The sequence below is a fragment of the Leptodactylus fuscus genome, chromosome 8 (assembly GCF_031893055.1).
Source record: "Leptodactylus fuscus isolate aLepFus1 chromosome 8, aLepFus1.hap2, whole genome shotgun sequence".
NCBI classification, from domain to species: domain Eukaryota; kingdom Metazoa; phylum Chordata; class Amphibia; order Anura; family Leptodactylidae; genus Leptodactylus; species Leptodactylus fuscus.
The window spans coordinates 30,478,534-30,502,553 of record NC_134272.1 but is presented as its reverse complement, the minus strand read 5'-3'; the positions used below and the strand labels follow the sequence as shown (position 1 = coordinate 30,502,553).

The 24,020-nt window shown below is 45.3% G+C and overlaps 1 protein-coding gene across 2 annotated transcripts in view; it reads left to right on the top strand.

Annotated features, from left to right (window-relative positions):
• The first annotated feature begins 3,083 nt into the window (after window positions 1-3,083).
• Window positions 3,084-24,020, top strand: part of CASP10 (caspase 10) — a 62,274-nt gene continuing 41,337 nt past the window's right edge. For both annotated transcript variants that reach the window (XM_075284335.1, XM_075284334.1), the window contains exons 1-6: window positions 3,084-3,259; window positions 15,561-15,895; window positions 17,525-17,621; window positions 20,065-20,200; window positions 21,524-21,594; window positions 23,769-23,790. In XM_075284335.1, the coding sequence (XP_075140436.1) occupies window positions 15,600-15,895; window positions 17,525-17,621; window positions 20,065-20,200; window positions 21,524-21,594; window positions 23,769-23,790 (622 nt within the window). In that variant the 5' untranslated portion in view covers window positions 3,084-3,259; window positions 15,561-15,599. The remainder of the gene's footprint in view (window positions 3,260-15,560; window positions 15,896-17,524; window positions 17,622-20,064; window positions 20,201-21,523; window positions 21,595-23,768; window positions 23,791-24,020) is intronic.

The window sequence follows — 24,020 nt, the reverse complement described above, 5'->3', positions numbered from 1 at the left end:
GCCTGGACATGTTTTGCTTTAAACCATATACTGTATTTTGATGGAGACAACCATGTCTAAGTAGCAACAAGACCTGTATTGCAGAAGATAACTGTCTAGTCACCACCTGCACTCAACATGTTGTCTGACCAAAAACATATGCGTTTTAGGTGATGGCCTAGGAGCCACAACAGCGAAGAAAAGTGCCCTTTCCCTAAATACTGTACTTCACTGTGTGCAAGATGAATCCAAGCATGCTCAATCCCTCTGTCTCCGCTAGATGGCCCTGCCACTCTGTAAAAATACTGGTCTGTTCATTCCCTTTGTCTCCACTAGATGGACAGACACTGTGTGGGGGATTTTGGGGGATCTTATTACAAGATGAGGACACTAAAAAGATCATTACTCCGTATCCTTCCATTACACACAGAAGAGGCAGAAATATAGCAGACTGGGTCACTAGGAGTCATCTACCACCAAACCCAGCAGATGAAACATGGCTCTCCAAAATGCAGGTTGTGGGTACTTTTAAATGCGGATCGTGCAGGGCCTGTGCGTACGTGAAGAAAAGCATGGAAGTACTGGCTCATGGTACCGGAAAAGTCTATCAAACCCGACAGTTTATTAATTGCCGAAGTGAAGGCATCATTTATGCAACTACATGCTCTTGCAAACTTAATTACGTAGGCAAAACCAAGCGGGAGTTCCGCCGATGCATATTGGAACACATTGGGGATATTGTGCATAGAAGGGATACCCCAGTGGCGAATCACATCTGGGCCAAACATGCAGGGGATCCTTTTTCGATAAAATTTCAAGGAATAGAAAGAGTACCCCGCTCAATTAGACGAGGTGATTGGGAGAATTTAATCCTTAAAAAAAGAGACTCAGTGGATTTTTAGATTTAGATCCCTTAGCCCTGGAGGCCTCAATGAGTCTCTATCCTTTTTGCCGTTCTTGTGAGAAAATACCCCATAGTATTCTGCTCGATAAGCACGCGTGAGTTGTTATACTGTTTCCACGGTGCTTGTGTTATCTAACCCACAATCAGTAATATAAGAAACTGTTCCCGTCCATATATATGTGGTTTGTTACTAATGACAGTACAGACTGAATGTGTTCCAATTTGGAGTTTCATCATACTCTCCAATATAGAGTGATCAGGGGGTGAAAGGGAGACTAATTCTGCATGTGAAGGTAGAACAGCGGATAGACATAGATGTTTATTGGGAAAAAAACATAGAGCATTGGAAACTTTGGATACTGTATTGCAGAATAAATGTGGGATGCTCTTGGTTTTTAATTCCTCCTGTTCCATACTTGTGACTTCCTTTTGATCTGTATTGTGACTAGGGTCAGAGCCGAGTGATGGTAAATGCACATATAAAAAGTCCATCCCCCATAGGTGCTCTGGATATAGTAGATGATAACTCCGTAGTAAGTGCTCCACAGGATTCCAGTGGGGACATCTGTCACTGTCAGCATCTACTTGGCTACAGCAATAACTGTCTCCGTCCAGCAAAGGCAGCTCTGTGTTTCATTAAGTTCTCGCGCGTGTGCGAGGTCCCGGACTCAGCCGTCCCATGCCATCAGCCAAGCCTTCAGAGAGGTTCATCTCCCATGCGCTCAGGGATTGGAGCGGGGAGAAAGGAGGCGTAGAAGGGAGAGGTGGAGACTCAGGCGTCTCTGACTATTTAGAGCCTGAGTGTGTCAGCGGGCAGCGTCGATCCATATAAAGTAACAGGGCCAACCCTCATGGTCCCGTGAACTGCGGTTTTCACCGCACAACTATCTTATTAGCTATTGTGCTTATTTACATATCGTGCCTCCTGATGAACCATTGGGGGAAACGCGTAGAGGTCTTGGTTATAGTGAGGAGGGGGGGTAGAGCAGTGTCTGTAGCCTTACAGTCTCTCCCTAGGGGATCGACGGGGTAGAGATTTATTGTTTACAAGCTGACAGACCAGTCGAGTCTCTCCAGTTTAACCCCCGCTTTACCTCCTCACTGCTTGTAGTAGGGTTGTGAGTGTGGATACTGTGTCACTTTAATTAGAACAGCTATATAGGAGCAGAAGTCTATGATATTAAGGACAGGGTGGGCTAGAAATATTTGAGAGGGTTACTGCCCACTGTCACTCAACTGCTCAGGAAAGCTGTATCACACTGCCTCACTTTATAAACCCTTTTGTTTTTTATTTGGGTCCATGTTTTTTATCTATAAAGAAATAAAAGTTATATTTTATTTTAGATAGGGAATTTTTTCAGTGTACTGAATTTACTCTAGTCCCTATACCCTGTGTATTATGTGCTAAGAATACTGGCCTGGTCATTCCCCTTGTCTCCACTAGATGGCCCTGCCACTGTATGTAAAAAGAAAAATTTGAGAAGTCTTCAGTAGTTGATGGGTTTTTTTTTTTTTTTTTTTATGGCTAACTAAAAATGACATATTGAGAGTTTTCGGGACTACTAAAAAGGTCCCTTCATCAGTGGTCTATTACAAAAGTGTCTGACCTCTGCATAAGCAATGCTGCCCCTGCTACCTCTTGTGTCACCCCCTCTACCTCATAGATTGTAAGCTCTTGTGAGCAGGGCCCTCAGTCCCATTGTGTGAAGTGACTATTTCTTTGTAATGTATCTTTCTGTCTGTATTTGAACCCTACAAATTGTACAGTGCTGCGGAATATGTTCGCACTGTATAAATAACATTTATTATTATTTTATAGGCCGGGTCATTCCCCTTGTCTCCACTGGATGGCCCTACCACTCTGTACGTAAGAATACTGGCCTGGTCATTGCCCTTGTCTCCACTAGATGGCACTGCCGGCATATTAATCTGGCTGCGCTCCCTCTGCAGAGCATCTCTCCCTCTCCGCTCCTCGGACATGGAGTTACTTGTAGCTGATCCCCGGACTGTCCAGTCTGACAGAGGACCTGCAGGCCCGAGCCTGAGGCGCCCCCTGCAGCCTGTCTCTCTTACTAGAAGTAATGCCCCGAGCTCCTGGCCTGACTGAGCCGCTCCTCCCAGTGCGCTGTATACACCATGCGTTATTTCCCTGTATGTTACTCTGGTTGCCGCCCCCTCCTGTCTTCCGCCCTCTTTCACACTGGGCGTCTCTTGTGCTTTGGGTTTCGCTTATGTCGGAAGTGAGTGCTCGGGGCGGCCTCGGCTCCTCCGCGGACTTTCCAGCAGTGACTGAGCCGGCAGTGGCGGTGTAATGGCCGCCGGGGACTTGTAGGAGGTGTCGCGGCTTCTCCAGCAGTTCACACTGTCATCTCTTCAGTAAGTACCGCAGGTTGTTCCTGAGGGAGCCGCACTGTAATGAGGAAGTACCGGGACATGTCTGTACAGGGCTCTGCCGCCGCCTGCTGTGGAAGGTGCGGTTATTACGGTAGATACCGCAGATAGGAGACGTCTCACGTAGTGACAGTTCAGACACTTCTGATGTGCGGTAATAGAGAAGTCTGTGGCGGCCGAGAGCCTGCGGTAGTGTGACTACTAGTGTGTATACTGCCTTATATAAGGAGACGCCCCTAGTGCTGGATGGCCCAACTTGTGTCCTGTCACACCAATGTCCCTGAGTACAGACAGGTGCCGGCCGGTGTCACAAGGGCTGACAGAGAAAGTGACAACCAGTGGTCTTAGGAAGCCCCAGCCACATGGTTATTCTTAGTAGTGCCCGCAGGACCGTACCTATAGGTAGTGCCCGTCAGTGGTCTCATAGGCACAGGCTGATCCGTACCTATAGATAGTGCCCAGCGGTGGTCTCATAAGTACCAGCTGCACCGTACGTACCTATAGATAGTGCCCGTCAGTGGTCTCATAGGCACAGGCTGATCCGTACCTATAGATAGTGCCCAGCGGTGGTCTCATTGGCACAGGCTGATCCGTACCTATAGGTAGTGCCCGTCAGTGGTCTCATAGGCACAGGCTGATCCGTACCTATAGGTAGTGCCCGTCAGTGGTCTCATAGGCACAGGCTGATCCGTACCTATAGATAGTGCCCAGCGGTGGTCTCATTGGCACAGGCTGATCCGTACCTATAGGTAGTGCCCGTCAGTGGTCTCATAGGCACAGGCTGATCCGTACCTATAGGTAGTGCCCGTCAGTGGTCTCATAGGCACAGGCTGATCCGTACCTATAGGTAGTGCCCGTCAGTGGTCTCATAGGCACAGGCTGATCCGTACCTATAGGTAGTGCCCGTCAGTGGTCTCATAGGCACAGGCTGCACCGTACTTATAGATAGTGCCCAGTGGTGGTCACCAGCTGCACCAAATGTACCTATAGATAGTGCCCAACAGTGGTCTCATAAGTACCAGCTGGACTGTACGTACCTATAGATAGATAGTGCCTGTCACGAATAGTGCCAGCTAGAGTGACCTCATGAATAGTGCCAGCTACAGTCGCCTCATGAATAGTGCCAGCTAGAGTGGCCTCATGAATAGTGCCAGCTACAGTGACCTCATGAATAGTGCCAGCTACAGTGACCTCATGAATAGTGCCAGCTACAGTGGCCTCATGAATAGTGCCAGCTACAGTGACCTCATGAATAGTGCCAGTTACAGTGGCCTCATGAATAGTGCCAGCTACAGTGACCTCATGAATAGTGCCAGCTACAGTGACCTCATGAATAGTGCCAGTTACAGTGACCTCATGGATAATGCCGTTTACAGTGGCCTCATGAATAGTGCCAGCTACAGTGGCCTCATGAATAGTGCCAGCTAGAGTGACCTCATGAATAGTGCCAGCTACAGTGACCTCATGAATAGTGCCAGCTACAGTCGCCTCATGAATAGTGCCAGTTACAGTGACCTCATGGATAATGCCAGCTACAGTGACCTCATGGATAATGCCAGCTACAGTGGCCTCATGAATAGTGCCAGCTACAGTGGCCTCATGAATAGTGCCAGCTACAGTGGCCTCATGAATAGTGCCAGCTAGAGTGACCTCATGAATAGCGCCAGCTACAGTGGCCTCATGAATAGTGCCAGCTACAGTGACCTCATGAATAGTGCCAGCTACAGTGGCCTCTTGAATAGTGCCAGCTAGAGTGACCTCATGAATAGTGCCAGCTACAGTGGCCTCATGAATAGTGCCAGCTAGAGTGGCCTCATGAATAGTGCCAGCTACAGGGACCTCATGAATAGTGCCAGCTACAGGGACCTCATGAATAGTGCCAGCTACAGTGGCCTCATGAATAGTGCCAGCTACAGGAACCTCATGAATAGTGCCAGCTACAGGGACCTCATGAATAGTGCCAGCTACAGTGACCTCATGAATAGTGCCAGCTACAGTCGCCTCATGAATAGTGCCAGTTACAGTGACCTCATGGATAATGCCAGCTACAGTGACCTCATGGATAATGCCAGCTACAGTGGCCTCATGAATAGTGCCAGCTACAGTGGCCTCATGAATAGTGCCAGCTACAGTGGCCTCATGAATAGTGCCAGCTAGAGTGACCTCATGAATAGCGCCAGCTACAGTGGCCTCATGAATAGCGCCAGCTACAGTGACCTCATGAATAGCGCCAGCTAACAGTGGCCTCATGAATAGTGCCAGCTAGAGTGACCTCATGAATAGTGCCAGCTACAGTGGCCTCATGAATAGTGCCAGCTACAGGGACCTCATGAATAGTGCCAGCTACAGTCACCTCATGAATAGTGCCAGCTATAGTGACCTCATGAATAGTGCCAGCTACAGTGACCTCATGAATAGTGCCAGCTAGAGTGGCCTCATGAATAGTGCCAGCTAGAGTGACCTCATGAATAGTGCCAGCTACAGTCGCCTCATGAATAGTGCCAGTTACAGTGACCTCATGGATAATGCCAGCTACAGTGACCTCATGGATAATGCCAGCTACAGTGGCCTCATGAATAGTGCCAGCTACAGTGGCCTCATGAATAGTGCCAGCTAGAGTGACCTCATGAATAGCGCCAGCTACAGTGGCCTCATGAATAGCGCCAGCTACAGTGGCCTCATGAATAGTGCCAGCTACAGTGACCTCATGAATAGTGCCAGCTACAGTGGCCTCATGAATAGTGCCAGCTAGAGTGACCTCATGAATAGCGCCAGCTAGAGTGACCTCATGAATAGTGCCAGCTACAGTGGCCTCATGAATAGTGCCAGCTACAGGGACCTCATGAATAGTGCCAGCTACAGGGACCTCATGAATAGTGCCAGCTACAGTGGCCTCATGAATAGTGCCAGCTACAGTGACCTCATGAATAGTGCCAGCTACAGGGACCTCATGAATAGTGCCAGCTACAGTGACCTCATGAATAGTGCCAGCTAGAGTGACCTCATGAATAGTGCCAGCTACAGGGACCTCATGAATAGTGCCAGCTACAGGGACCTCATGAATAGTGCCAGCTACAGTGACCTCATGAATAGTGCCAGCTAGAGTGACCTCATGAATAGTGCCAGCTACAGTGACCTCATGAATAGTGCCAGCTACAGGGACCTCATGAATAGTGCCAGCTACAGTGACCTCATGAATAGTGCCAGCTAGAGTGACCTCATGGATAATGCCAGCTACAGTGGCCTCATGAATAGTGCCAGCTACAGTGACCTCATGAATAGTGCCAGCTACAGTGGCCTCATGAATAGCGCCAGCTAGAGTGACCTCATGAATAGCGCCAGCTACAGTGGCCTCATGAATAGTGCCAGCTAGAGTGGCCTCATGAATAGTGCCAGCTACAGGGACCTCATGAATAGTGCCAGCTACAGGGACCTCATGAATAGTGCCAGCTACAGTGGCCTCATGAATAGTGCCAGCTAGAGTGACCTCATGAATAGCGCCAGCTACAGTGGCCTCATGAATAGTGCCAGCTACAGGGACCTCATGAATAGTGCCAGCTACAGGGACCTCATGAATAGTGCCAGCTACAGTGGCCTCATGAATAGTGCCAGCTAGAGTGGCCTCATGAATAGTGCCAGCTACAGTGGCCTCATGAATAGTGCCAGCTACAGTGACCTCATGAATAGTGCCAGCTACAGGGACCTCATGAATAGTGCCAGCTACAGTGACCTCATGAATAGTGCCAGCTAGAGTGACCTCATGGATAATGCCAGCTACAGTGGCCTCATGAATAGTGCCAGCTACAGTGACCTCATGAATAGTGCCAGCTAGAGTGACCTCATGAATAGTGCCAGCTACAGTCGCCTCATGAATAGTGCCAGCTAGAGTGGCCTCATGAATAGTGCCAGCTACAGTGACCTCATGAATAGTGCCAGCTAGAGTGACCTCATGGATAATGCCAGCTACAGTGGCCTCATGAATAGTGCCAGCTACAGTGACCTCATGAATAGTGCCAGCTAGAGTGACCTCATGAATAGTGCCAGCTACAGTCGCCTCATGAATAGTGCCAGCTAGAGTGGCCTCATGAATAGTGCCAGCTACAGTGACCTCATGAATAGTGCCAGCTACAGTGACCTCATGAATAGTGCCAGCTACAGTGGCCTCATGAATAGTGCCAGCTACAGTGACCTCATGAATAGTGCCAGTTACAGTGGCCTCATGAATAGTGCCAGCTACAGTGACCTCATGAATAGTGCCAGCTACAGTGACCTCATGAATAGTGCCAGTTACAGTGACCTCATGGATAATGCCGTTTACAGTGGCCTCATGAATAGTGCCAGCTACAGTGGCCTCATGAATAGTGCCAGCTAGAGTGACCTCATGAATAGTGCCAGCTACAGTGACCTCATGAATAGTGCCAGCTACAGTCGCCTCATGAATAGTGCCAGTTACAGTGACCTCATGGATAATGCCAGCTACAGTGACCTCATGGATAATGCCAGCTACAGTGGCCTCATGAATAGTGCCAGCTACAGTGGCCTCATGAATAGTGCCAGCTACAGTGGCCTCATGAATAGTGCCAGCTAGAGTGACCTCATGAATAGCGCCAGCTACAGTGGCCTCATGAATAGTGCCAGCTACAGTGACCTCATGAATAGTGCCAGCTACAGTGGCCTCTTGAATAGTGCCAGCTAGAGTGACCTCATGAATAGTGCCAGCTACAGTGGCCTCATGAATAGTGCCAGCTAGAGTGGCCTCATGAATAGTGCCAGCTACAGGGACCTCATGAATAGTGCCAGCTACAGGGACCTCATGAATAGTGCCAGCTACAGTGGCCTCATGAATAGTGCCAGCTACAGGAACCTCATGAATAGTGCCAGCTACAGGGACCTCATGAATAGTGCCAGCTACAGTGACCTCATGAATAGTGCCAGCTACAGTCGCCTCATGAATAGTGCCAGTTACAGTGACCTCATGGATAATGCCAGCTACAGTGACCTCATGGATAATGCCAGCTACAGTGGCCTCATGAATAGTGCCAGCTACAGTGGCCTCATGAATAGTGCCAGCTACAGTGGCCTCATGAATAGTGCCAGCTAGAGTGACCTCATGAATAGCGCCAGCTACAGTGACCTCATGAATAGTGCCAGCTACAGTGGCCTCATGAATAGTGCCAGCTAGAGTGACCTCATGAATAGTGCCAGCTACAGTGGCCTCATGAATAGTGCCAGCTACAGGGACCTCATGAATAGTGCCAGCTACAGTCACCTCATGAATAGTGCCAGCTATAGTGACCTCATGAATAGTGCCAGCTACAGTGACCTCATGAATAGTGCCAGCTAGAGTGGCCTCATGAATAGTGCCAGCTAGAGTGACCTCATGAATAGTGCCAGCTACAGTCGCCTCATGAATAGTGCCAGTTACAGTGACCTCATGGATAATGCCAGCTACAGTGACCTCATGGATAATGCCAGCTACAGTGGCCTCATGAATAGTGCCAGCTACAGTGGCCTCATGAATAGTGCCAGCTAGAGTGACCTCATGAATAGCGCCAGCTACAGTGGCCTCATGAATAGCGCCAGCTACAGTGGCCTCATGAATAGTGCCAGCTACAGTGACCTCATGAATAGTGCCAGCTACAGTGGCCTCATGAATAGTGCCAGCTAGAGTGACCTCATGAATAGCGCCAGCTAGAGTGACCTCATGAATAGTGCCAGCTACAGTGGCCTCATGAATAGTGCCAGCTACAGGGACCTCATGAATAGTGCCAGCTACAGGGACCTCATGAATAGTGCCAGCTACAGTGGCCTCATGAATAGTGCCAGCTACAGTGACCTCATGAATAGTGCCAGCTACAGGGACCTCATGAATAGTGCCAGCTACAGTGACCTCATGAATAGTGCCAGCTAGAGTGACCTCATGAATAGTGCCAGCTACAGGGACCTCATGAATAGTGCCAGCTACAGGGACCTCATGAATAGTGCCAGCTACAGTGACCTCATGAATAGTGCCAGCTAGAGTGACCTCATGAATAGTGCCAGCTACAGTGACCTCATGAATAGTGCCAGCTACAGGGACCTCATGAATAGTGCCAGCTACAGTGACCTCATGAATAGTGCCAGCTAGAGTGACCTCATGGATAATGCCAGCTACAGTGGCCTCATGAATAGTGCCAGCTACAGTGACCTCATGAATAGTGCCAGCTACAGTGGCCTCATGAATAGCGCCAGCTAGAGTGACCTCATGAATAGCGCCAGCTACAGTGGCCTCATGAATAGTGCCAGCTAGAGTGGCCTCATGAATAGTGCCAGCTACAGGGACCTCATGAATAGTGCCAGCTACAGGGACCTCATGAATAGTGCCAGCTACAGTGGCCTCATGAATAGTGCCAGCTAGAGTGACCTCATGAATAGCGCCAGCTACAGTGGCCTCATGAATAGTGCCAGCTACAGGGACCTCATGAATAGTGCCAGCTACAGGGACCTCATGAATAGTGCCAGCTACAGTGGCCTCATGAATAGTGCCAGCTAGAGTGGCCTCATGAATAGTGCCAGCTACAGTGGCCTCATGAATAGTGCCAGCTACAGTGACCTCATGAATAGTGCCAGCTACAGGGACCTCATGAATAGTGCCAGCTACAGTGACCTCATGAATAGTGCCAGCTAGAGTGACCTCATGGATAATGCCAGCTACAGTGGCCTCATGAATAGTGCCAGCTACAGTGACCTCATGAATAGTGCCAGCTAGAGTGACCTCATGAATAGTGCCAGCTACAGTCGCCTCATGGATAATGCCAGCTACAGTGACCTCATGGATAATGCCAGCTACAGTGACCTCATGGATAATGCCAGCTACAGTGGCCTCATGAATAGTGCCAGCTACAGTCGCCTCATGGATAATGCCAGCTACAGTGACCTCATGGATAATGCCAGCTACAGTGACCTCATGGATAATGCCAGCTACAGGGACCTCATGAATAGTGCCAGCTACAGGGACCTCATGAATAGTGCCAGCTACAGGGACCTCATGAATAGTGCCAGTCAGAGGGTTGTCATTAAGAGTTCTAGCTAGAAATACCTCATGAATAGTGCCAGCTAGTGTCCACATGACTAATGCCAGCTGGGGTGTGCGCGCAAATAGTGCCAGCCTGTGCCAACCAGAGCATCCTCATAGAATGCATGTAGTAGTAGTAGTAACCTCTCAGGTGTAAGGTGTATTAGATCTGTACAACCCCTTCAGCTCTTATATGTAAAGAGGAATGTTTCCAGAAATAAATACATTCTATTACACCACTTAGGGTATGTTCACACAGGGATATTTGTAATTAATATAAAAGTCATTTTGTTCCTCAAAAACTGCTCAAAATTGAGCCGGAAATCAGCCTTCATTCATGTCAGTGGGAGTCGGACACATGTTTTTTTCAGCCAGCGGAGATAAGTGCCATGTTTGATCTTCAGGTGGATTCTGGAGAACTCCCATTGAAATGAATTGGAGGTAGAATAATTCTAGCTAGTGGCTTCTGTGGCAATTCTGCCGTGGATTTGGTAAAGCAGATCACAGGTATTAACCCTTCTAATAAAACTGAGGCACCATCTTGGCACATGGGCGCCGGTATTTTGGCGTGGATTGCTGTCTCCCAGAATAAGAAGCAGGGGTGGCAATCCATTACTGTCAGAGCCGGGAACCTATTGAAGGCTTTCAGACTTGTCATTATTATAGTTTCTACTACAGGCGGCGCTAGACAGAGCATTGTATAAGTCATCAGACCCCTAGGGGATTTAAAAATATAAGTTAAGGAAAAAAGTATTAAAAAATATTTTTAAAAAATATATCAAAAGTTCAAATCACCCCCTTTCCCTAGGCCCCAATGTAAAACACATTGGATATCGCTGCAACTGAAAATGCCTCATCTACAAACTTATACAGATCCTTGTTCTGTATGGTGAGTGCTGTAGTGGGAGGAAAAATCCAAATCAAAGAACTGAACCGCCATATTTATGTGAATAAAAAGCCATTAAAACCTCGGATATTCCCCAAAATTGTGTACATGAAAATTACATATGGCCCCACAAATAAGACACCCTATGCAGCCCCATTTACAGAATTATAAAAAGGTTACTGATGTCAGAATACGGGGACTAAGATTTTTTTTTTTCAAAGTTTTGGATCTTGTTTAGAGATGAGCGAGTAGTGAAATATTCGAGATTCGTTTCGAGTAGAGCCTCAATATTCGACTACTCCATTGAATATTGAATCCCGTTATAGTCTATGGGGAAAAATGCTCGTTTCAGGGGACTAAAGGAGGGTCACCAAGTCCACGAGTAGCAGGAGGAGAGTGTTTAGGAGGAGCACTGTGCAGTCAAAGCGCACGGACTCCATTATAGTCTATAGGGTCCGTGCGCTTTAACTGCACAGCGCTTGCAGTTGCGCTGATAAAAAGTAAGCTCCCTCGTAACCGCAAGCTGTCAGCTCTCCTGACTAGCAAAGATGAACCTGCGGCCAATCAACACTGGTTCTGCAGCAGGCTCGTCCTTGCTAGGCAGGAGAGCTGGCAGCTTGCCGTTATGAGGGAGCTAACTCTCTTTCTCATAGGAATGTATTGACCAGCGTTGATTGGCCAGTGTACAGCATTCGGCCAATCAAAGCTGGTCCTGCCGGAGGCTCGTCTGTGAGGAGGCGGAGTCTAATATCGGACCACAATGGAGACTGCTGTGGTCCGATCTTAGACTCCGCCTGCTCACAGACGAGCCTCCGGCAGAACTAGCGTTGATTGGCCGAATGCTGTAAAGCCTGCGGCTTTCCCGTAGATATAATGGGAAGAGAAAGTCCGTGGAGGAAAACTCTGTGAACTTTCTCTTCAAAGCGCTGTGGAAAGAACCGCAATGCGATCACACAGCGGTTCTTCCCACAGCGCTTTATCACTGTGTTTACGACCTGTGGGGCCTTAGCCTGAAACAGAATCCCATTGATTTCAATAACTGCTGGTTTTGTGCGTGCTACCCATTGAAATCAATGGGAGGCTTTTAAACCCATTGATTTTAATATGTAGTGCTCATAAGACCGGCATCCACTGAAATCAATGGGATTCTGTTTTACAGCGGTCACTCTGACACGTGTTTATGTGTCTGAATGAGCGGAGCATTACTCCGTGTGCATGCACCCTAAGTCATCACAGTCAGAAATGAGAAAATTAGGGAAATTCCCATTGCCAGTACTTCACTGACTCCCTATTCTCCTATTGAACACTACTGATCCATATTTTAGCATCCATTATCTTATTTTGGGAAATACAGCTTATGCTTCGTTCACATTTGCGCTTGGTATCAGTCCGCCGTGAATCCATCTTAAGATCAGAAAAACTGTTTATTTAAAAACCCATTCCTTTCGATGGCTTTTTGAAACAATCCATAAGTGTACATTTTGAGCCTTTCCGCTGTGTATCCGCTTTTTTGAACGGAGATCAAAGTTGGATTTGCAGGACTTTGTGTCCATACAAAAAATAAATATATACAACAGACTCCCTCAAAACCATTTCATTGAGGTCTAGGGAAGGCGGATTAGAACAGATAACAATCTGTGTCTGTTTTGCAATCCGTTTTTCCCTCTGCATGCTCAGAAAGAGGAAGGAAAAAGAAAAAAATCGGATTGGTCAAAAGCTGACACAAATGGTTGGGGTTTTTTTGGAGGACACTCATTGACTATCCATCTGAAAAGACAGATTTGGGTATTCGCTGTGTAACTGTTTGGAATCCTGTTTTTACCAAACAGATTTTTTTATTTTTAAATGATGTGCAAGCAGAGGGATAGCAGGCGCAAGTGTGAACGGAGCATTAGTAATAGGATGTACCAGCACAATGTATGTTATTAGTATTCAGCGGGTTGTCAAGAAAGGTGAAAATGGTTTACATTCCTGGAGTACTTTTTCTGCTTATTCAGCTTTCTGGACTTATTAGATAAGAGATATATAAGCTACACAAGCCTCTAAAGAAATATAGTGGGCCCTTCAATATACTGTATATACTATGCAAACCTATACGGAAGGAATTCAAAACTGTGCAAAATGATACAGCACAGAATGAACAGTATTAACTCCCTAAGGCTGAGGCCGCACATTGCAGAAAAGCTGCTTTTTTTTTGTTGAAGGTGGTTCTTTGTTTTTTTGAGCCAAGAAGGAATTGCTTATACTTCAAAGTGTAATTCCCGTTTCATTTATTCATTTATATTTTATATTTTTTACTATTGTGTCGGGGGTGGGGGGAGCTTGGTGAACATTTTTGTAATATAATTTATTAATCTATCAAACTTCCTTTTAATAACAAACAAGCTGTAAAGTTCTCACGATACACAGTCCAGTCTCATTAATGTGACCACCTGTCAAAATCCAGAATAAACCCCCTTTTGACAAAGCGGACCGCTGCGAGACCTGCAGGAAGAGATGTTGTGATGACGTTCACTGGGATGTTAAGCCATGCCGACTCCAGTGCCGTGGCCAGTTGTTCTAGGCTACGCGGTTGATCATACATGGCGCGAGCAACCCAATCGAGGTGGTCCCACAGATTCACAATTGGGTTCAAGTTGGGGAATTTGCTGGCCAAGGTAATACGGTAAACTCATCCTGGTGCTCCTCCAACCACGCACGTACACTGCAAGCTTTATGGCACGTCGCAATGTCCTGCTGGTAGATGCCATCATCCTGAGGAAAAACATTTCACATGTAGGGGTGAACATGGTCCGCAAGGATAGATGCATACTTGTGTTGATCCATCGAGCCTTCCACAATGATGAGTGCACCCAGATGGCTGATGACACGTGCCTTCTGCGATTGGTTATTTAACATTGACGTCAAAAGTAGGCCGTGGTCACATTAATATGACTGGACTGTGTATAACCAAGCATTGCCAGGATACTCTGTCCATACACATGTACTCAATGTAGTACTTAGAGCTGAAGGGGGGATGGTCAATTCAAATGGCTGTGTCTCCGGTTTTATATCACCTAGAAAAATAGTTCTTGTATAATAAGAACCATTTTATATGGCTGCATATTAATTTCAAATTCACGACTGTGTTGTTCACTAGTGATGTCTCTAATTCTTCTACAGCTAGTACTTAGAGAGAATCTTAGCTTTCTTGTGATAGCAAAACCATTTTTCTAGGTGGTATAAAACCAGAGATACGGCCATTTGAAGGGACCATCCCCACTTTGGTAAATGCTTCAGCTCTGCTTATTCACAACCCAACTATGTACAGACCTAGTAACAGCTCAGTTAGAGGGACGCTAAGGAGAATGTTACAGACTATTATATATGAAAAACAAATTTAGACTTAGGGCAATAAACTATATTACAAAAATGGTCACCAAACACCCCCAACACAATATCGAAAATAAAAAATGGGAGTTACGGTACATTTTAACCTTTTGCTGAATCTACTCCTGGCTTTAGCTCAACAAAACCACAGCAAAGCCTGTAAAAAAATATCAGCTTTTCTACTTGTCACTTTTTTTCGCCTGCATATAAGGGGTTAAACAGCAAGTAGGCTTTCTGAATGATAATGGGGATGTGATATCATGGACATGGGGGCATGAGAATGAATAAAAAAAAAAAAATCCTTCTCTCCCTGTACTGTCAGCTACTTGTGTTCTCTTGCACAGGGTTAAAGTGAAAGTGCAAGTATATGCAACTCTGCTTTAACCAGTGATATCTCAAAATCTACAGTCCTACAGACATGAGTCTTGTCTTATAGCCAATATACTTCATTGGATTGTGACTACAGAGGTAAGGTTCTGCTTCTAAAATATCATACCTTGCGCTATTACCTCCCAGCGCAGTCCAGTCCGTTGTTCTCTTTTGGCGTAAGTCCCGCCGCAAGTGACTGCTGAGCCCAATCGGTGGCCTCAGTGAAGAGCATGTGACATCCCTACCTGTGACATTGTGGGATCTCTTCCTGAGGCTGCTCATTGGCCTCAGTGGTCAGTAATGGGCTTCAGTACATGTCTATAAGCCCTAAGGGTAACTTCACATGGGGTTTTTTGGATCGGAACCTGAGGCGGAAGCCGCCTCAGGTTCCGATCCAAGAACTGGGTAGCCGTAACTGAAAGCCTAAGATGTGCCTATTATCAGAAAGATACCACTAAAAAGGGTCATGATCAAGATGCCTATTAAGGATTTTACAAAGAGAGCATTATACACACACACATACAGTACACAGTATATATAGAGAGAGAGTATACTGCTAAAGCTGAATGATTGTATAGCATAAATATCTTTCTTCTTTTTTCATTTAGGAAGGATAGGCACGTGCAGTGCCCTCTACATTCTCAGCAATGGATTTTAACACCAGGCTTATTAGTATTGAGTCTGAACTTACCCAAGAAGATCTGGAGTCTCTAAAATTCCTTTGCTTGGATTTGGTTTCAAGCAAGAAACTCTTAGCAATAAGATCAAATCTAGATCTCTTCAAAGAACTCCAAAAGAACAGTCTACTCGATGAGGACCAGTATGAACTTCTAGCCGAGCTACTGTATATTATAGGTCAGCACAGTTTGCTAAAACACCTGGGCACCGACAAATGGACTATGCAAAACACTTTGAAAAGGAAGAGGACTGTGTCTTTGTATAGGTAAGGTTTTTAATATCTTAACACATTGTCCACACATGCCCACAAGTAAAATGTATTCCCTATCCAATGACTAGTAGATAAGTTGAGGATCTGTGGGGGGGGGCTCTCCACTGGGATCTACAAGAACAGAGGTCCCTTATTCCAGGGGCTGCCAGAAGGCTGAGCACACAGTTCAGATTCCTAAATCTCCTCTTTACTTACCCTGAGGCTGTTCTCTAGTTATATTTTGTCTTCCACTGTATGCCATTCGTGCACAAAGTTAGGACACATTCACACGACCAAGTTTAAGCTGTGACATTCGGTCTGTGTGTTGGCTTTATTTATCGGCCTGCCTCCTAGCGACATATATTCCAGTACCATAGTCACTAGTGGACATTATGGCGTTGGGAGGCAGGAACTCCTAACATCATAAATAAGTATACTGCTGGGAGTATCTCTTCTGCAAAAGGTTCAGGTCAGTAAATCCTGCCAACACACAGACCCAGTTTCACAGCTGACACTCAGTCGTGTGAGTGCTCCCTCATAGCAAGAGATTTTATTTGTAGACAAAATACTCACCAGTCCTACTTGTAGGATAGTTAGGTGGCACTAGATAGGCAGTTTTCCTTGTGAGCTAAACATGACCTTCACATGAATCTTTCAAACTTTTTTTTCCCTCTAAAAAAAAATTAAAAATCACAAGTAAATGTAAGTCATTAAAGGGGCTCTATCAGCAAAATTATGCTGTATGAGCCCCACATAGGCATAAATAACCTTTAAAAAGGCCATTCAGGCACCGATAATATTAATAATATTTTAAAATAATACCCTAAAAAGGAATATGCATATGATACTGACCGTGCACGGTGGGCAGTCATGCACTGTCCGATGTCATCTTGCTGTCACGCCTTCCTCTTCTTTCAGTGACGCCCTCCTGTCCTGGCTCTTCCACGCCTTGATCATGTGTTCTTCCGGAATGAAGAGTTTTGCGCAGTACGCTCAAGTAGTTTTAAGGGGAACTTAGAACTACTACAAAAATGGCCCCGAGCGTGCACAGTAGCACGCCGGAAGAACAGACGATCAAGACGGGGAAGAACCAGGACAGCAAGACGACGTCGGACAGTGCATGACCGCCCACCGTGCACGGTAAGTATATTTTGCATATTCGTTTTTAGGGTATTATTTTAAAATGGGTGAGGGGGTTAAAATAAGATTAGCAGTGCCTGAATAGCCTTTTTAAAGCCTATTCACGCGTATGTGGGGCTCATGATTTTGCTGATAGAGCCCCTTTAAATGTGCTCTTGGTTATAGTTGTATTGCTTTTGGTTATATATCTGAGCAAGTTCGCTGATCACCATGATTGTGACAAAAGCTGCTCTCACAGGAGTTGTCAGACAGCATTTCCATACTCCTATTTGCAATGCTGCAGTATGGTGGAAATATAGATACATATTTTGGGGGATAGCCAAGTGACAATCCTTAGTGTGTACTCTGTGTAACGTTACCGCTCAGGAATTCTACAAATATTGACGGTAATTTCCATATCGTCCATGTGGTGATACTATTATATTATGTTATTGTCTTGTTATAGATGTACCACATAGTAAATGTCGCTAATAATATCCTGTCTCCTTGGCTTTACTACTACAGGCGTATGCTGTTTGAACTTTATGAGAACATTTCCTCCGAAGACCTGAAAACTATATTATTCATATTAAATATTCCAAAGAAGTACGAGGAGAACAAGGTGGTAATTTTACAAGAATTTGTTTAGTTACCTCTTAAATATCATTTGTTATGTTTAACAGTCTTATTTTGCCAGGTTTTTTTTTTCTTGTGACTGAAAAATATCTACCTTTAATTTTTACAAAAAAAAAAAAAAAAAGGCTATACAAGTTAGGGTCCGTTCACATGGAGGAAAATGGCACTTTATTTGGCGCTGAATTTTCCACGCTGAAAAAAAGCCTCCCATTGACTTCAATTGGTGCTGCTAAAAATTTTTTCCAGCGTTCCAGATAGCAGAACCCATTGAAACCAATGGGAGGCGCTTTTTTTCAGCGTGGAAAATTCAGCTCCAAATAAAGTGCATTCACGCAATGTATTTTGGCTCGTAATCTGGCACGTCTACGCCACAGGAGCTTTTGGGAGCCGGGATCGTATACGCGGCGCTATTTTGCGGCCATTGAAATCAATGGGAGCGTATACGGCCCGCAAAAGCTCCAGCGGCGTAGACGTGCCAGATTACAAGCCAAAATACATCGTGTGAATGCACCCTAAGAAAGCAGTGGAACCGCACACTCATATTTCGGATTGAGGTGCAAGCAAAAAATGGGTCCTCCGACCCTGTCAGTATCCAAAAAAGAAATTATCTGCTGCACACTCTTGATTCAGTGATGAATAAACAAATACATTTATTGTGAAGGTAACATACACTCACCGGCCACTTTATTAGGTACACCTGTCCAACTGCTCGTTAACACTTAATTTCTAATCAGCCAATCACATGGCGGCAACTCAGTGCATTTAGGCATGTAGACATGGTCAAGACAATCTCCTGCAGTTCAAACCGAGCATCAGTATGGGGAAGAAAGGTGATTTGAGTGCCTTTGAACGTGGCATGGTTATTGGTGCCAGAAGGGTCGGTCTGAGTATTTCAGAAACTGCTGATCTACTGGGATTTTCACGCACAACCATCTCTAGGGTTTACAGAGAATGGTCCGAAAAAGAAAAAACATCCAGTGAGCGGCAGTTCTGTGGGCGGAAATGCGTTGTTGATGCCAAAGGTCAGAGGAGAATGGCCAGACTGGTTCGAGCTGATAGAAAGGCAACAGTGACTCAAATAGCCACCCGTTACAACCAAGGTAGCCAGAAGAGCATCTCTGAACGCCGCACAGTATGTCCAACTTTGAGGCAGATGGGCTACAGCAGCAGAAGACCACACCGGGTGCCACTCCTTTCAGCTAAGAACAGGAAACTGAGGCTATAATTTGCACAAGCTCATCGAAATTGGACAATTGAAGATTGGAAAAACGTTGCCTGGTCTGATGAGTCTCGATTTCTGCTGCGACATTCGGATGGTAGGGTCAGAATTTGGCGTCAACAACATGAAAGCATGGATCCATCCTGCCTTGTATCAACGGTTCAGGCAGGTGGTGGTGGTGTCATGGTGTGGGGAATATTTTCTTGGCACTCTTTGGGCCCCTTGGTACCAATTGAGCATCGTTGCAACGCCAAAGCCTACCTGAGTATTGTTGCTGACCATGTCCATCCCTTTATGACCACAATGTACCCAACATCTGATGGCTACTTTCAGCAGGATAATGCGCCATGTCATAAAGCTGGAATCATCTCAGACTGGTTTCTTGAACATGACAATGAGTTCACTGTACTCCAATGGCCTCCACAGTCACCAGATCTCAATCCAATAGAGCATCTTTGGGATGTGGTGGAACGGGAGATTCGCATCATGGATGTGCAGCCGACAAATCTGCGGCAACTGTGTGATGCCATCATGTCAATATGGACCAAAATCTCTGAGGAATGCTTCCAGCACCTTGTTGAATCTATGCCACGAAGAATTGAGGCAGTTCTGAAGGCAAAAGGGGGTCCAACCCGTTACTAGCATGGTGTACCTAATAAAGTGGCCGGTGAGTGTAGGTTGATGCGTCATGGAAAGAACAGTATATAGATATACATGAAAATTGGTCCAATGTTAAGCAGGGACGTTTCGGTCCAATGACCTTTATTATGCCAGATCAATGTGTGAAGTACAGTGAGCCTCCATGCGCAGTCGGCTTGCCCGAGGCCTAGAAGTTAGAAGACACTGCCGGAAGAAGACGCAGTGAAGACCTCGTTCCAGAAGAAGATGGAGGCAGCGCTGGAGAGTTCTCTGGCAGCATTGGGGACGCCCCCAGTGCTGTTTGAGCGCTGCGGCCCGCCCCCAATGCTGTGAGAGAACTCATTTACATACCGACAAAAAACGGAATATCAAGTGAATGGCGGCGCGGAGAAGACAACGAAAGGTAGGAGGAGAATAGCCTTTCTTAAGGCTATTCGGTGTTAATGAGAAAAAAGTGTGATTGAATGATAGGATCCCTTTAATTGTTTGACTTTTCAAGGTTAATGGTTCTGCATAATGGTTTTACTTTTTATTCCACAATTTTATCTAAACACTTACTGTATCTTTGCAGACGTTCCTTGAAGTTTTATATTACCTTGAAAAAAATGATCAGTTATCTGAAGACAAATTGGACGTGCTGGAAAAAGCAGTGGCCAAAGTGTCACCTGATCTTCTTAGGAAAATAAAGGATTACTCAAGGATAAGAGGTGGGCATTGGTATCTCTTTGAAGATAGTTTAAAGACAGTGTATAACCTGTGTTCTTTTTATTGATAAAGGATACTGAAGCATACCTTATTTTTCACTTTATAAGACGCACTTTTTTTTCCTTCCAAAGTGGAGGAGAAAAGTCAGTGTGTATTATAAAGCAAATGCGCCGAAAATCCATCTGGCACTATTGCTGGATCTGCAGTCTGAACAGTGGGTCATGCTGCCATAAAATTGTGTCATGGCGGAAAAATGACCACTAAGATCGAATCACGGGCCTCAGCGGTCTCTGATGTTATTCATGGCGTCTCTGGAAGATCGGTCCCGGAGCCCAGTGCAGGTGAGTAAGACTGTTTATTATGTTTAATCACCTCTGCTCGTTATTCTCTGGGGTTTGAAGATACTCCAGAGTATAATAATGGTTCTTGGGTGGCAAACCCCAAAAATCTGGGGGAAGGGTCACTATGGGACACTAAATAAATATGTAAAATGTGAGACATTATACTGTGTGGAGACCACTGTGAGACATTATACTGTGTGGAGGGGCTACTATAGGGCATTATAGTGTGGGGAGGGGTCACTATAGGGCATTATAGTGTGTGGAGGACCTACTATAGGACATTATACTGTATGGAGACCACTGTGAGACACAATACTGTGTGGAGGACCTACTATTTGACATTTATACTGTATGGAGGCCACTGTGAGAGATTATTCTGTATGGAGGCCACTGTGAGACCTAATACTATGTGGAGGACCTACCATGAGACATAATACTGTATAGAGGACCTACTATACAAAATTATACTGTGTGCAGGGCATTATAGTGCATATGGGGGTTTCACTATGGAACATTATACTGTATGGAGGGCCTACTGTGAGAGATTATACTGTGTGGAGTGCCCACTTTATGACATTGTACTGTATGGGGGCCACTGTGAGACATTATACTGTGCACACTGGAACATTATTCTTAACCCCTTCCCAACATCCCCCTTACTAGTACGGCAGATGCCGGGTGTTTAACTATGGCGGCTGCCATAGCCGCCTGTTGTCTCCTGTTTCATACAGCAGACACCATGCGCTAATGCCCCCGGTCGATGCCCGCATGGTCTGTGGCTGTCCCCTCAGAGCGGGGCGGGAATCTAGGTGACCCAGGGCAAGGATGCCTCATTCCACCAGACTTCTTGTAATTTACATCAGTCATGAGTTATACCACAAATCTGCAGGCATGGCCTGATTGCTGATACGCTGTCTTTCCTTATCTTTGCTGTCAGCGTCATTCCTGCAGTGGAAGTTATTCACATGTTTTTTTTTCCTTTAGACAAAGAAATACAAGAAGCAAGGCTGCAGTGTGAAGATGAGTATGATGATAAGACTCCGCTTTCCATAGAGGTAGACCATATATCATATAGGTTCTTAGAAGATCATTCATTGTATTGTATATAATTCACAGTATATATCAGCAGAATGCATTTTATAAGAAGTTGGCCACCTCCAAAATTGCTGTTATTCTGACAACATAAACTTACCTTAATAGGAATTTAGCTGTATGATGCATCCAGGGCATCTTGGCAACTCCCCTTGCCCCAAATGCACCCCAAAGTGTCTGACAGTTCCGGCATCACAGCTGTCTAAACTAACACACAGAAATGGTCAGCACCCTATCAGTATGAACTATACATGTAGGTGCACAGGACCATGGCTGCAAACATAAGAAGTTGCAACAGCTCTGCTGGCACCAAGAGCGTTACTACTACTACCTACTGTATATGAAAATTAAGTTCTTGGTTATACTTTTCATCCAATTGTATAAGCCTACCTGCAAGTGACAAGGTGACCTCTTTTCGATGGGTCCCTACACTATAATAGTTCACCCATCTCTAGTTCTTAGCCTCCAATGAATAACGTCAAGTATACATCAGGCATATTATGCATAGCCAGAGCTGGCTTTCAGGCTAGAATATCCTTTAAATGGGGCAGGGGTTCAATACATTGCTGTTGCTTTGTATCTAAATACCCTGGTTGCCATCATTTCCCCTCAGTTATGTCCCTGGCTCATCATACACCACAAAGTCTCCTCTCTCTGAACCTCTGAATGTATAATAGGGAAATGTAATTCAACCATATTAATACCAGCCATGTACACAACCAAAATGGAGTCCAAGGCTGATTTTCATTAGAGTTGAACTCCACATGGAACAGGGATAAATGAATAAAATGCAAGTTATACTGAACCATTTCCCACAAAACTATATATCAGAGTGATCAGCCCCGCCTAGTCTTTAACATACTGCCAGCAGATCTGATATTCTGTTCTACGTGACCGGTGTTCTACGTGATCATGGGAATAGCCATCTTGACTGAGCTACTACTCTAATTAGTTACAGCAGCCACGTGGATTTGGTATCTAGAGATCATTCAGTGATTTATGTAAAAGATTATAGTGTACATACTTTGCATTTTGCAGAGGCAGATCGTATGTTATCCTTCCTTGACTATACTGTATAATAGAGGTGTTAGGGTGGGTTCACACCAGCACCCGGGGTCTCCATTTTGCAGGTTTCTGTTTCCTGCCTGAGAAGCTGGACAGGAGACGGAAACCTGCAGGCAGTTTTCATACCCATTCATTTGAATAGGTTTGGAAAGTGTCCGGCTGTGAGCACCTGTGAGCGTTTTGTGCGCTTTGTGGCAAAACTGTTTGTTTTTTTTTAACCGGACACAAAGTCAGACATGCAGGACTCTGTGTCCAGTTAAAATAAAAACTATTTCACTGCGGAGAGCACAAAACGCTCATGGGCGCTCACGGCCGGACACTGTCTGCCAGGTTTCTGTCTTCTGTCGGCACAAGACGGAAACCTGAAAGCGGAGGTCGGGGCGCAGGTGTGAACCTGGCCTTACCTGTTATTTTAATCCTGCCAGCACCAGTAATGTGATGACTGCGTAAAAAGGACCTGTCAGGTTCACTAACCCATTGAGTGTTATATACCCTTATAAAGATGCTGCTCCACTGAATCCAACTCTTTGTAGCTGTAGCCAATTATTGGTTCAAGTATGTATTATCTATTCCTCACTGTCCAACAATGACACTGGACTGCAGAATATGATGGCGCTTTATAAGTAAGCATAATAAATAAATACATGTTATTTCTGTTAATCCCCACTTACAGCCTAGCACTTTCTTCAGACATCCCTATTATCTTAGGGTGTCTGAATTTTTGGTACTTTTTACTTTGCCATTTAACCCTTAAGAGTTTTCCTTTGTTCCCATTCATAGGGATCTCTGGGATCTGTCTAATAGGGAGATGGCCATATCTATATGGTGTCCATATACCGGACATTGCCCACTGACTGTTACTCATACGCTTTTCATTTTCAGTCTAATCAGTCCTAGGGCTGGGTTTTAATTCATGTTAATAAATGTTAAGTTTTCTTTATTTTTTTGAAGATACTCAATTTATTTCGTATTCATGGTACAGACCTAGTTTACACTCCCAATTGTCTCAATTGTTTTGTAACTGTAACTCGGGTTATAGATGGACACTTAATATGTCTTTCTTTTGATGCAGGCTCAAGAAGTTCCATCTGAAGGTGAGTCTTGTTTAAAAGGATTTGTCAGTTCCAAAATGCAGTGTTATGTCAGAGCCTTTAATAGGAGCAGACACATACATTGGTACCTATACACCAATATAGCAGTGTAGAAACAATCTTTTTTTTTTATAGAAATGCAAATAATTTTTTACGTTTGCTCATTGGAATGATATGGGTACAACATAGTGCATACCTCAATAAGTTGTACCTCAATAAGTTGTTTTATATAT